The 15,775-nt window shown below is 33.5% G+C and overlaps 1 protein-coding gene across 28 annotated transcripts in view; it reads right to left on the reverse strand.

The window, feature by feature from the left end:
* Nucleotides 1–15,775, reverse strand: part of RIMS2 (regulating synaptic membrane exocytosis 2) — a 388,249-nt gene that overhangs the window by 171,104 nt on the left and 201,370 nt on the right. For 17 of the 28 annotated variants that reach the window (XM_018077725.3, XM_029959221.1, XM_029959224.1 and 14 more), the window contains 2 exons: nucleotides 11,537–11,563; nucleotides 4,390–4,458 (listed from right to left, as the gene is read on the reverse strand). In XM_018077725.3, coding sequence (XP_017933214.1) covers nucleotides 4,390–4,458; nucleotides 11,537–11,563 — 96 coding nt within the window. The remainder of the gene's footprint in view (nucleotides 1–4,389; nucleotides 4,459–11,536; nucleotides 11,564–15,775) is intronic. The other 11 variants (XM_029959232.1, XM_029959226.1, XM_018077800.2 and 8 more) reach the window with 1 other exon arrangement.

The raw sequence follows: 15,775 nt of genomic DNA on the forward strand, positions 1-15,775 counted from the left end.
AACGTACTCAGCTTCTATGGTGATTTGAACATCTAAATGAAGAATTTGGATGTCCTCTAAAACAAGTGCTGACAGTAACTGATAAAATAAATTGAATTATTAATATCTGAATAGTCTATAAGTTGAAGTTACATTATTCATGGCTTTGGGGAATTTTTTTGCTTCATAATATTATTCTACAAATGTGGGAAAAATGAATGTGTAGTTAAAGGAACAATATTACAGTAGGAACAACTGGTTACTTCCTCTGTGGTAACTCAGTTCCTTAGAGGTATTTTTAGCTTTACAGCACTGATGGTATTTATAGGCCCATCACACTTGAGACAATTCTTTTGATCATTAAGGTGTATGGAAGAGCATTCCCACACAGTAATAAACTAGATCTTACTGTGTTTTCAGTCCTGTCCCTATACCCAGAAAGACTTGCAAAGCCTGGGGGGAAAAGGAACCAAACTACCAGTTACTATACAGATGTTTCTTCTTAGTTAAGTACTCATCTATGTATATTTTCATGTGTCCCACAAGTCAAATTAGTCCACCTCACACTGTTGATTAGAATTTATCAGTCTTTTCATGTAGCGTTTCCTTCTTAGAAGTGCTCATCACCACGATTGTAATTCACCCCAGCTAGGCTTGCCCTTCTGTGAGAAGTATCCATCAAGAGCATCTCTGATAGGAATGCAGCTTCATTGCACATTTCTGTTGCCTATTATGTGCCTTTGTTGCTCTGTAGGTATTAGGACTGTGATAGAATAAAAACTAACATGCTGAGCTCATACTTGCTTAACTTCACTCCCAAAGAATGCTACTGATAATTACTAATAATCTGAAAATAAAACTTTGATTAAATTACATTTTTACTTTCATAGTAGAGTGATATAGCTTATATTTAAAAATCATTTAAAACTAGTTTCAACTAGTTTTAAAAAAAACATTGAGAGAATTTAGATGTTTGAAGAGGAAGATGACAGCTGCAGAAATGATACTAAAGATTTTTTTTAATAGTAAAAATTCTAAGTTAAAAATTCAAATAGTAAGAGAACAAAAAGTATACATTAAGAAATGAAACTAAAAATGCAAGGAGAAGCTTGAACATGTTTCCTTCATAGCATAATATTTGCATAGTAAATCCATACTGTGTAGATAAAAACTTTGAGTCAAATGTATTAATATTCTCTCTTAAAACAGATAAAATTAAAACTACAGGTATGAATTATAAAAATGTGTTAAGAACTCTAAGCATAAAAGTAACATATACATAATTTATTTAAAAGTAAGGAAAATGATTAAAGATCTATTGACCTAGAGGGTCAGCCATCTTAACATGGCTTGAATTTCCCTTCCAATTTGGGGGGGATTTTTGAGACACATAGACTATTGTTTTTAACTCAAGGGAGAACCTGGAAAGAACAGATTTTAGAGGAGGGCATTGGGTATTAACATATAATAAAAGAAGAAGGTTGTGAGTGTTTATGTCTGTAGTTACTGGGCTTTTGGGTCACTGCAGGCTCTCATTTAAGGCTAGCTAGCGATCCACAATGAAATCCATATTTTAGTAAGGATAGAAGTCACACACTCTATGTGCTAACGCTGTCTTTCTCTAGGCAGTTGACCCCAAGCTAGAACCAAAGTGTTTGTGTGTTCTGTATCTGCTTTGAGAAGCAATTATCAACAAGATTCAAGTATAAAAATTCAGCTCACACTATTAGCAAGTAGAGAAAAGGATTTTTGTTTCCTCTGCAGGGAGGGCTGCAACTTGACAGTGAAAGAATTCTTTTGAAAAAAAGGACTCCTCAGGTGTTTTGAGAAGTGAAGCAAAAATGGATAATTGCTTTTCATTCTTCTTCAAACACAGGAATAATAATTTCTTTACTGACTGTTACTGGTTTTTTTCTAATTTACTTGGTTCTAACTATCCTCTGAATAAGTATCTTATTTGTATTCTTATTTGCTCCTGAAACATACTGCTATCTTTTGCATAATGACAAAAACTTATCACTATAAATGTATTTCGTCTCAAGGTTGTGGACTGCATTCTTTTACTTGGTAAAGCTCTTCTCTACAGAGACTTGCAATGCAGTTTATACAGAATTCACTGCTTTACATTCTCCCATAATTTATCTGTTGAAACATCTCAGATTAATAGCATTTCATAATACACTGTAATGCTGATGAGATATTGGTGTAGAACTGAATTTTAAACATTAATATCTCAATATTTTAGCCTTACAAGAATGATGAGAATTTTATGATTAAATGGTCTTGACAATACGTGTCTCTGTTCATAAAGTCAGACTCAGTGGGTTTCTTGTACTCAGTAGGTTACAGCAGGTTCAACATAAAACTATGAAGTATCTGGGAAGAAAACTATTTAGAAATTATAATCCATATTCATTGAACTTGTTAACTATAATGCCCAATGTTCAATTTTGGACACTAGAAAGGAAAAAAAAACACTCAAAAAGCCACCCTGTTTTTTCTGAACTGTATTTAGTGTTGTAACCTAAATAATGTTTTGTAAAGTGCTCTGGAATTTTTCAAAAATCAATATAAAAATATTGTATTGCTTTTATCAGTAAGCACGTAAGAGTATCCTAAAGGGCATGTGGAAATGCTGATGTACACCCACACAGAGCTGCTGGTGACAGACAACTTTGAGGGCCAAAGTTTATTATTCAGGACACCAAACCTAATGCTTTAAATGGTTTGAGGACTATGCAATCTAAAGACAAACACAGAACTGTTAATGCTGCTCCTTCTGCTATCCTCTGCTGATTAAATCCTGCAAAGATGAAATATAATAGATCTGTTCTAGTCTTTCTGATCCTATAATGAATGTACATTATATTTGAAGAGAGTTATTTTAAATTCTTCTAAAAATTTCTTTTTAGATACGTAATATCACAAAACCCTTTGTGACAGTTGCTGGTGTAGAATACACATGTAGCCAGAAAAAAAGACACAGAAGTTTTTCAATGTATTTATCATTGGTTTCTTAAAAGCCTTTCCCGTTGACAGAAACAAGAGACTGATATTTATTTCATTTTTCTAAGCAGGTTGATCCAAGCCACAAGAAAGGATGGCTTCTGCGAATAATTTTTCCAAGAGATGATTAAATATTAAAATGGTTTGAATTCGAAGGGAACTTTAAAGGACATCTAGTCAACCATTATGAATAAAAGTAAATCAAAGAGGAGCCAAAACAGAATTCCTGTTCTTCTTCAAGATTTCTAGAGTTTAATTCACAGGTGCAATACTTGGAATATGCATTAATTTTACAGAAAGGATCACTGAGAGTACTCAACAGATCTTAGCAAACATACTTCATGTAATACAGTATTTATATGGCAGACAGAAAAAGAGCAAAGGGAAGTGTCATGTTAAATAAGACCTGAAAATACAAAATGAAAGAACTGGGGTAAATAAGAAAGAAAGAAAACAAAGAGAGACAAATGGCTTCACGCAAAGAAGGCATATACTTAAACTAAGATTGCAATGAGTCTGCAAATGAGTAGAGGAACCTTAAATGAGAGAGGGATGATAAGGAGAGTGGACGATAAGACAAGGATAAACCAAAAGACTTGCAAACACAGAGACAGCAGCACAAAAAAAGAAAGGCAATAAATTAATATTTCAAAACCAAAAAGACCATCAAACTTTCCTACCACACAGACAGGCTGAATTAAAATGCAACTAAGGTGTAGAATTGTCAGTAAAAATTCAAAAGCTAAAAGATCCTATAGGTACATCAGAAACTCAGGTAAGGGAAGTAGACTTATTCACTGAACTGTAAAGACCATAATTTTACAAGTTGTCAAAATATAAGTTTATCAAATCATAAAATTTTAAATCTAGATGTTTCAGAAGAATCTCTCTAATGTTCAAGCACCTGGCAAAACTCAGTACCTTTTTCCAGGACAAGAAAAAGATAACAGCTTTAAAATGATGCCACAGTAGGCACTCTAGAAATATATCCATCAATCCCCCTTTTTCCCTACCATTATTATTACACTCCAAAGTTAAGTTGATACATTTCTAATTTAACTCATCAACAGCAATATAGGAGCCCTTATTTTTGGGAGGACAGGCAATCTGAAAGCCTTAGTGCCTATTAATCAAATGACCATTTCTAGGCATTTAATAAAAACAGTACTTTTATGCTATTTTTTCATTTTATAAAAGCAACAAGGAAATTCGCACTGATTTTTTCCCCTCTGTTAGTAATTTTTGAGGTTAATATATATTACCCATAATACTTATTTTTGTCTCTTGAAAAAATATACATTTAGGTCCCACTTCTTATTCACTAGAAAAACATAAAATTCATAATAAATTATAAATAACTTATATTTCTACTGAACATAGACAGGTAAATTTAGACAGTAATACCTGAAACAACACCAATTCCATCATCACAGTCATAATCAGAGACTTCACTGTCGCTGATTCTTTTGGATCCTGGGGGAAAAAAAAAGAAATGTATATTTGTCTTCCTGTAAGTTAAAACTATCCTTAGACAATAACATATAAATATGTACAGATTTCATCCTAGACAATGAATCATTAATATCAGCATATAAGGTTAATTATTCATGTTACATTATTGCAAATGTGTTAGTTTGTACCAACTATTTTCAGCTAAATCTTTAACGCAGTATAAAATGAAATGCTGAAATACATCTCCACAACACTGTTTTTAGGAAATATTTTCATGTACTTCATATCTATATGTATTAATTCCATATAGACACTGGATTCACACAGTTCATCTTTCAAGTTTTCATATCATGGCACCATCACTCCCTAGAGTCTTTGAATAACAGAAAAATTAATAATAGCAATAATATTAAATAGATGTAGGATTTTCTTTCAGGTCTTAGCAAGGATTATCAGGAGAACAGGCAGCTTCACACATATAGTGCGCCATTAAAAACGACCAAACTATTAAATGCTCTGTAAGAGTACACCTGGCAAAATAACTAGAGCTTAGTTGGAGAAAGTAGGTTGCACAACCACAATTAGAGCCAAAATGTAGGATGAGTATATACATCAGTTTGTGTTTACCTTAATTTTACTTCAGTCTTCTGTGGCATCTTTTAAACAGCATTTGATTGTTGAGATTAAAATTAAGCACTGGCATGTGAATTCTAATTCTAATTATTCTAATTCTAATTATTCTAATTCTAATTATTCATTTGCTTGTTTTAAACATGAAAAACCCCTGTTCTTCACCAAGATGGTGTGTCTACTCTAATTTTCTGGACATCTAAAAATAGGTAACTCGAAGGTTAGACTAGAAGGTAGAAACTTTAATTATCATCACAATTTCAATCATGTGCAAGATTTTTTTTATGCCTGGCACAGCACAATTTATTCTGAAACACACACACACAAATACAAGTAAAAACTGGGAATAAACCTGAAGAAGCCCAGGACAAAGCAGTACTAATGTTCTGTCTGGGTAATTGGCACAGAAGGATCTGTAGTCTCCTTTTCCCAATAAAAAACTGGAAGAGCAAGCGCTAAGAGGATTTTTGACAAAAGTAAAAAGGTTTCAATTTAAGGAAATGTTAGAAATCATTTGAATTAGGAGAACTGCTGTTGTTTGTCTAACATTTGTCTACCCACCAGGGGATAGTGGAAGGTCCTTCTTCAGTGGAAAGAATGTGCTTACAAGAACTGTATGAAAAAAGTTTTCTGTGTTGCACTCTTCTAGCTCTTAGCAGGCAGGGATCCTGGCAACTGAGACTTCTCCTAAGCTTTTTACCATAAGTAAGTAATCTACTCATTCTCCACAAATTCATAGAATTTCTTTTTGAGTCACAGTATTTTCTTGGCCTCTGTAATATGCTATGTCAATAAATTCTGCAGTTCAATTATGCATTGTGCGAAATCAACTTTTCTATACTTTATTTCTATTAGATTATTTCAGACAATGCCCTCTAAGCCTTTGTATTCTGAAAACTTGAATCAGTATTCTGTATTTTCCTATAGTCATCTCTTTTTTTTTTTTTTGAGCTGAAATAACATTGTTTTGTTCCTTTGAATATGCAAACCATTCCATATTTCTGATTGTTCTTGCTGTATTTGTTTGTATGTTTTCTAGTTCCTCTGTGCCCCTTATGAGAAATAGGAAGTGATTTCAGCAATTAAGATGTGGGTGTATGAATTTATAAACTAGATTGCAGACTATTTTTTTGGGGTAAAATTTCTCCGTTTAAAAACTATTCAACTAAAAAATGGTATAAGTGTGATATGTGCTAATTCTTAGAGAACAATCTTGTCTGCCAGTACACTATGCAATTTCAGTAAAGAAATGTTAATTGTGGTTATTCAATTGTAGCAAAGGTTGGTGCTTTCCTCACAAATAGGAAATTAAAATAAGTACAGGGAAAGTCATGCAATTCTCATGTGGTAGAATTATTAGATCAATTTATTAAAAAATTTTAGAAATAGCCATGCTACAATGTGTGGGGGACAGGTGTCTGAGTTAAGAAATAACAGGAAGTCTTTCTGTAAAAAATTAAGAAAATGATGACCATTAGCCCTCAAGAAAACCCAGAAGATGAGGGCAGGAGTGAAGGAAAAGATTTTGACCTCCTCTGATTATTTTCTTAATTATAGTATTACAGAGGCCCAATAAAAATCCTTCTTTCTTCCCAAAGAAAGCATCCATTCCACCTGTGATGCTGTTCCTGCTGCCATTTTCAGCAAAGCCTTCTACTTGTGTGCTGATATACATGCCAGTGAGCAAGCAGGATTAGTCTCCATTTTCCTTTGCCACTTATTCAAAACCAGGTCATTAAAGGACAATATTTGTGACCAAACACTAAGCAAAAGAGCCATACCAGCTGGCTGGGATTTGGCTGGGGTCTGAAAGGCTTCTGCCTTTGGGGGCAGAAGCCCCCGGAGTGAGTGCTAAGCAATGTGATTTTGTCCTCGGGAACCCCTGCCCCTGCTCTGGCAGCGAGTCTGTGGCTGCTGTGCAGAGAGGCCAATACCAACACTCAGGCTCTGTCACAGAGAAGACTGTGGAACCTGAAGCTGAGAGAAACCAAACAGTTTGCTGATGTTCAGCACGTGGATACTTGGAAAGGTTTGTATCGTGAAAGATATAAAAGGGCTGAATCAACTGTGATTTCAATGGATATCATTTACTCATCATCTAATTCATTCTTATGAATGAATCTAATTACAACTGAGGTTGCTTTTTATTTATGTTTATATTTACAGCTAAGCACATCTGCTTAAACATATTTTTAGAATATTCTGTATTCTGAAGGAAAAATTTGCATCTTTGAGGATGAAAATAGCAAGCTGTTGTCACAGTGGGCTATAGACTTCCCAGCTGTGTAGCTAAAATTATGTTGTTGTAGTCACAGGATACATCTGGCAGAAAAGAGAGATTAAGAAGCTTCAACAGACCACAGGCATAAGAAACAGGGCTTGTTTTCTTTCTCTCTCTCTCTCTCTCTCTCTCTCTCTGTCTCCCCAAGTGAGATCCATCTGCTCCAGAATCTCCTAATACTCAGTTCTAAGTAACCGTCCAGGATCTAGAGATCCTTTTCTCTTTTTAAGTACAGACTTCTATCTTTATTCCCATCCAAGCTTCAGGAAGAGTTGGGGCATGGGGAAAGTGAACGGCCCAGGACTGAGATGTGCCAAAGGATGGGAGTAGAGGAAGAATAAAAACAAGGGAAGAATCAAATTTCAGCGCTTTCCCAAATTGTATTTTTTACTGCAAAGACAAGAGTCTCTAGTAATAGCTGACATTGCTTAAATATGAAAACTTCATCTGTAAGATGACAAATGAAGCTCGTTCACACCACCTCTTCTATCTCCCCAAGCTACTTTACCCAACTCTAACTACTAACAGATAAACTGACTGAAAAATGATAATCATGTTTAAGGAATATTTCCCATTTATTTACAAATGTAAATTTAAATGATAGTAAAGAAGTCAGAAAAAATTCAAAGCAGAATTAATTACTTGGTTTTATCATTGGAAATCAATGTTTTCAGGAATGACAGAGGAAAGAAAGCATGTCAATTAAATATGTAGTGTCAAGAACTACTATCTGGAATATATAAGTTCTGCAAAGGAATCAAATTATATTTATTTAAAACATCTTCCATTAACTTCAGAAATGGAACAAACTAGAATGGGCAGAGGTCAGAATCTTTTATTGAACACAGAATTTGAAATGTCAATATAATTGTTGGCAGCTTAGTTTAATATTTCTTATAATTTTTGCAAAAGTAATTTCATCTGCTGTATATTAATTGTAGAAGGTAATTTTCTTTTTAACATATTGACAATGTAAATTTGAAGATCTAGGCATCAGTCCCACCTTAGCCATGTCTTTTCAAAATACTACTTTATTATCTAAGTAATTTGAATCACTGATCATAAAAATGAGAAAGAGCAATTCATATTTTTTCTGGGAAATGTGACAATGAAGCATCTCACACATTAATCCAAATTAATATAGAGAATGAAATTCTTATTTAGCATTTGACTGTATATCTTAAACTGTTTGACATATATATTCTAAAATAGGGTATTCAAATCCATTCTAACATAAATTCAAAGTTTAGTAAAAAGCTTAAGCATGTAACACTCAGGACACTGGATGCATCAAATAAATGCATGGGTGCCAATGGTTTGCATATAATTAACTTTTTCTTTGATGGATTTTAAACATGAGAAATGGCATTAATTAAGTCTCACTGCCATTCTACTGGTATTTAGCTTATTAATGAAACTGTATTGGAGGTATTATTACCCTTTTGTCTGATAGCTGGGCGGTAACAGATGGTAAATACGGACTTCTGAACTCCTTCCACCAGGATTAACAGTTATTACAGTTACAGACTGAAGGGAAAATAGACCCCATGCTGTATGATTAGCTGCTGTAACCCTCATAAAAATGCCTTAATTCAGCAAAACCCCAGGCCCAGTGAAATCAAAAGATATATTCTTATTCACTTTAGGAGGTTTCAGTTCAATAACGTTAAACTAGCAATAAAATTTTTCCAGGGGCAATGGAAAACCAATTCATCAGACCTTGACAATGCTCAGGATCCTCCTGCCCATCCACACCTACCTACTCCTTCCCTACGATGCTGCTCATGCCACCATCCCACCAGCACAGCTCTGCAAGAACATGAACACAGTAGGACTGGAAGCTTACAGCACTTTCACTGGAGCTTCCATTGCAGACCTGGGGAAAAACCCCATCACCTAAAACCCATTAGGACCATTATTTTCAGTTTCCATTTAGCAAGTACTTTCTGTTTAAGTTTTTACTATTTTACCATTTACATTTTTACTTTCTACTAGGCAGAAAAAGGATTTATAATACAGTAGTTTTCTTAGTATAAAGACATTTCCATTTTTCATCTTCATGGCTAGTAATAATATAAAGAAAACAACCAGGTGTTTCTTTCAATTTTATGAATTAAATATTTTTTTGTGTGTTAACTTTTCATGGGCTGCAGTGTTGGTGGCCATGAAAGCTAATAGAAATTTAAACAATGCATTTACTGGCATGCTTTAACATATGGTCAGCACTGGAGTGGTCAGGCAGTTGAACTAGATGATCATTGTAGGCCTCTGCCAAAGGAAATATTCTATTCTATTTCCTCAGAATCACATTTATATCCATAACAACATTCTAAATAGCTGGAACTCTCCCAGATGAATGAAACAATATTCAAACAAATATTTTCTTGCAAAGCAACCAAAATCTGTGAAGGGTTTCAAAACACTCTCTGCCTTCTACATGACAACTAAAGTTGGCACAGAGTTTTGCTTCACTCTGTTATTAACATACAGAGGTAATAATGCAAGGTAATAATGCTTCTGTACTTCATATATTGCCCATTGATATTTCTGTTACAGGACTCAAGAGAAGACCAGTGCATAAAGTTCAAAACTCTACTAAAACCATAGGACCAACCAATATAGAATGGACTAGGACAGAGGATAGAATGAGAAATAAAATTAAGGTGAGTCAGCTTAAATACAGAAGGAAGTGCCAGTTATTTATGGCTCAGGAATTCTCTATTTTTCCTTGTGGAGGAAAAAAAAATAAAACTAAAAGGAAGAAGACAGCAGACTGAGCTCCCAAGCTGGAGATCCGGTCCCTTACAATGCAGGAAGCTTTTTTTCAAGGTTGTGTAAACTCCTTGGGAGAACAAAGGGTAGTGAAGCATGCTTATAGTTCCTTCCCTGAAGCTCACAGAAGGCCTTCACAACCACTTAAAGTCCCTTAGCATTGCCTGTAATTGTTCTGTGTACAAAGCTGACATATAAGCAACCCTGAAATCAGTCTCACAACTGTCTTAAGAATTTGCTCTCTGATATTCATCCAGCCTGTGCCCGAGGGTTCTTAGTGTGAGCTAATTTCTAATGCAGTCCTGCTGTCTCCACGTGAATATGTCACTTTATCCTCCTGCACATAATAGCGGGTTTTGGACTTTTTTATCAATGTCATCTACATTGACAGAGGAGTTTAAATACCAAATTCTATTAAGTTCCTACAGATCTCTGAAAATGGTTGCTAGATAGAAGAGAGAGATACAAATCAGAACTCCTTAATTAATAAGAAACATTATCAAGCTAAAATTTGTTTCTAATCCACATGTGCACAAGTACACAGATGCCACAGCAAACTTGGTCTCTTCCCATGAGAAGATACTGTAAAAAAATGAGAAGAATGTGGGATAATTTCAGGAGAGAATGGAATGGAAGAAATACAGGAGATTGATGTTAGATGTAATGGAAACCAGATTTTATTAGTACTGTTCTCAAGAAAGCATTACTCTGTGGGGGTTTTGTTTCTTTCCACCATATTATGAATCTATTTTCATAACAATGTGTGTTTCATTTTTTAAATGTAACTAAAAGATAATTACTTGAACCAATTCTCAAAGAGATTCTAATAATTAAAACTTCAGGATCTGCAAAAAGTCCCACATGAAACACACTACAAAATTTAAGTTTGTGAAAACTGCACATTATTAATTATATTTAATTAAGGCAAACTTCTCAGCTGGATTTGTAATGGGGAATTTAAAACACTATGAAAGTGCAGAAATTTGTATCAGTGTAAAGACTGATTTTGCCAGTTCTTAACTTACCTCATGTCTGCATTCTAAAAATACTTACACTAGTTCTCAAGCAGCTGTAATATAAGTGTTCCTTTAAATATAGCTTAAGCAAACTAGCAAAATTCCTAGTATAGTTAATAAAGCTCACTACAGTTTTCCTACCATAGCTGTATCTAAAATAAAGGCAAGCAAAGCAAGTATGGTGTGACAATACTGCTCCAGTATCAATACTGAGATGTTAAGAATAGAGAAAGAAAGCCAACAAAAGACCTATTACTGAAAAGCAGACAAGAAAAGCCAAGGAACTTTTAAGCAATTTAGCATGTGCACAAAAGGTAGCAAAAGCACACCAACAAAATATCAAATTATAATTTGCACGCATATGGAAGCAATAAGCATTTCTGGCATGCTTAAAATTTACCTGAATTATATGAATATAAGCCTTTATCTGGAAAACAAATATTGAAATGAAGTAGTGTCAGGAAAAAATACATGAATCAATACATGTAACAGGGATGATTAGAACCTTAAACTTCATTATAATTGCTGCCAGATGCTGAAAATTTTGATATTTAGGCCACATTCCTTCAAAATAATAAAACTCAAGCATACAAGAGAAATTAAACTACAAAAATGTCAATCACTTCTGGATCACCAGCTGTACTCAGTAGTCACAGAGGACTAGCAGAGCTATTTCAGTAAGTTCCAATTCTGAAATACAACTGCACATTTTTACTCTAAGCATTTAACTTTTTAAGGGCAAAATGTATATTCACCTAGGCATACAGCATGAGCTGCTACCCTTAAAGTTATTGCACGGTTCTGTTGTCACCACAGCATTAGCAGAACTTTCCCAAGATGTAGTTATGAATCCTACTTTAAATTTAGCAGACTCAGAAATGCTGTTCAAGTCAATCTTTTCTCTCCAGTTAGGTCTTGATTTGGTAAATATGTACATACATAAAAACCTTATCTGCATACCATTGTTACCATTGAATTTAAGAGTCCTGATGTGTTCTCAATGATCAAATACTTGCATCATCTGATTTATTGTTTGCGTTTCTTAAGTCTGACTGTTTATGTATTTTAGCTTTCCATACAATCATACCAGTTTTTCTAAACTGGACAGAATAATAGTATTTGAATATCTGAACAATTATGGAAATGTGAATTGCTACTTTGCATTTGCAGATTTTGTAAATATGACTTTCATCAGGTAATATGAAGAAGCTGGGAAGTCAGAATAACATTAATAGTATCTTGTCATTAGCAAGACATTATGAATATTTTTATTCCTTGTAGTTGAACAGCTCAAAGACATCATCTTAAATAGAAAAGAGTGACAGTCTGTGAGTAAATAATGCACCTCAGATGATAAGACATGACAGTATTTGGGAAAAATGAAAATTTCAATTTCTTGCCAGCTGGTGCTGTTAAAGGATTCACTGGATGACTAAGTACCTTCTGGCAAGTCACACTTTTTCTGACATCTAGGTACTAACTATTTTAATATGTGGATCACATCACTAAATCATCTACTACTTACAATTTCTAACTCTTGTATTATCAAATTTTTTCTTGATAAATGTAATAAATTTTTATGTCCCAGATCCAGTATTCCATTCAGCAATATAATTTCGAAGTGAATGATAGGAGGTTTTTTCAGCATCATTTACATTTTAGATGTGATCTTTATCTTGTAACTTCTTTTAATATTTGTATCCCTTGGTACTATTCTCTGCCAGTTATGAATTTAATTAAAAACTGACTCTTATTTGGCTACAAAATGATGAAAAATGGAGTTAGGGAATTTTCCTAGTTTATCCCAACAACATCAGAAAGTCACCAAAGGTTCAAGTGTGCCACACTCGCCCCCAAAAAAATCAATTAACACAGTCTAGAAATTATTTACAGAGTTAAAAATTATGGACTTTCTCAATTTAACTGCTTGAAAGTTCTGTAAAAGGTAGAGCTTCTGGAAGAGCACAAAAATACTGAGGTTTTAATGGGATTGAGGACCAAGGAAGCCATGTTTGTTTCTATATGGTTACAGTACAGAAAGAAAAAAGTAGGAATAGCATCAAAACCATTTGAAAACTTCATTAAAACTATCACACTTTATATGATAGCTTATAATGCTTTCATAATAAAAAAATATACAAATTACCTTTAGCCTAAAAAAGGAAACTAGGTCATTAACTTGCTATTTATTAACTGCTTAGCAAGGTTACTTTACTCTGTGCACTGAGTTCTTTGTTGAAAGAACATTGTTTTCTGTCATCATTACATGAGAGAAGAGTAGTTTAATAACATGATTCTATCAAGTAATCAGAGCAATATTGTAATAATCAAATTCCCTTAAACTTCTTCAAAATAGGTTTTTAAGTATTTTTGCAGTTTAATTACAATTTAATAAATTAACACCTTGAGTTTCTTTTATTAGAAAAAGAATTTTTTTATTGTTTAAGGCCTTTTTAGACACCCCTGTATCATGTTAAATACCTTTTAATTAAAGTATTTAATAAACCATAGAGGTACAATAAATAAATAAATAAATAAATAAATACAATACTGGTATATATATCCATATTCTGTTAACAAAAAAATATCAATGCATGCAAAAAAAGACAACATGCCCAAGGCCTGTGCTCTATAAAAGAAAGAGAAATTTTAAAGAAGAAGCATGAAAGAGAAAAATAAGTGTTATTCTTGCTCTCTAGGGTAAAAGTCTTATAATAAATTAATCATTCATAGTCTGTGCCACCGACCATAAAATGCTCCATATTATAATTTGAAAAAAGTCACTGATGCATGTTTCCATTAAGTACAATTCACTTACCTACTAGTAAACAGTATAATTATAATTTCCTCAAGTAACGTTCAGTGACATTGAAAATTATCACACTGACTTACCACACTCACAACAACCTAAAAGGAAATTGCTGAGACAGCAAAATCACAATTCTACAGTAAAATGAGACTCCAGAAGGAAGTAAACAGACCTCCAAGGAAGTAAACAGCTTTCACTGAAGAAGATTGGGCATCATTTCACAGGGTCTCAGGTTTCACAGGATAATGTTTCAGATATATTTGGAATTAACTATTGTTAAACTTCCATGATTTTGGTACTACTAAGTGTATATCTTGATGTTCTATAATATAGACTTGGCAATTTTACCATTTAAATAATGGAAGAGAGGGCTTGAATTAAGTTATAATACTCAACTCCTCTTTGGTTTGGTGGTACAGCCACAGAACATTAAAAAAACCCCTCAGAATTAGCAATGACAGGTTAATCTAAAAATGTTTTTCAAAAATTAATAAGCTATGAGGTTCTTTATTTGTGAATTCAGTCTATCAGTTTGCTTTTATCCTAGTCAGATGTAATATTTTTTATCATGTTAAAGTCTCAACATTGCCCCAGAAACTGCAATCTGACTGGGGAGAATGTACAAAGCTGAAAGAAGAGGACAAAATTTTCCACGTGATTCAAAACACTTTGTTTCTGCATTATAGATTTCTTTTTATTCCCATCTGAAAAAATAAATAAAATTTGGAAAATAAATGTTGTATATAGTTCTTTTGCACACCGTATGCAGGTTTTTTGTAGAACATAATATACTTAATTTTTTTTCCCCAGAGATTAAATACTTGTTACTGTAATTTCTCTTCCTCCAGATTATTTTATGTGCCTGAAGAATCATGAAACTCAGTGAATGGAGTCATTGATGAATTTCATTCTAAAAGTAATGGAAGTCAAATTCCCTTTAAAATAAAGCTACTCCGCAATCTGTTTATTTACATAATTTTAATTCTGATTGATTTGGCTGTTTTTCAGTTCTTGAAATTTGATTCACCATTTTGGACTTCTATATGTTGATTTCCAAATATATAATTTCTAAAATTTCTTAGATCTTGTTTTCAGCAGTTTATCTCCCATAGTTTTATTACTTTTCCCTTACTGAGGACACTCAAAATATAAAACTTCGATTTTCTTTTTCAAACCATACTGTGCCTTCTCACTGTAATTAAAAGCTCTCCTTCAACTGCTGCACATACCTATGCTGCAACAAGAGATCTGAAAATGTCTGGATTTACTGCTATATGCACATCTCTTCTCCTGGTGCATTTAGCTGTTACCCACACTGCACACCAACTTGCTGTGGTCTGCAGATCAATAATTCAGACAGCTTGGTTTTAAAGCTGCAAAATCCGACTTAGAAAACTAGCAGCAGTTACTTTTCAAACCTAAGTAATTGGGAAATTCTTAAAGCACTGGAATAAAAAGAAATCTGCTTCCAAAACTAATTCAGAGTCAATGTAAAACTAAAAACTGTTCTCCAAAATACACAGTAACTCTGTATTCAACAATAACTCGATACCAGCTCATAGTGCACAAATGCTCATATTACGTGGACATAGCTGTAAAAGGTTGAATAAAAATGTCTCGGATACAATTTGATGTATATCTTTATAAACTGGGCTACTTTGAGAGGAAGCAATTTTTGATTTGCAAGTTCATGGTATAATCCCTGTTTGATTTCTGTATCAGTTCTCAATAAATAGAAATACTAAAAATAACTTTCATCCCAGTGATCCTAATGACTATGAACATAAAATTGAAACCTCATTCAGTTTTCCATGTAGTCTGTATTAAGAT

Source organism: Manacus vitellinus, unplaced genomic scaffold (assembly GCF_001715985.3).
Source record: "Manacus vitellinus isolate BGI_N305 unplaced genomic scaffold, ASM171598v3 scaffold_1_pilon, whole genome shotgun sequence".
Classification (NCBI taxonomy): domain Eukaryota; kingdom Metazoa; phylum Chordata; class Aves; order Passeriformes; family Pipridae; genus Manacus; species Manacus vitellinus.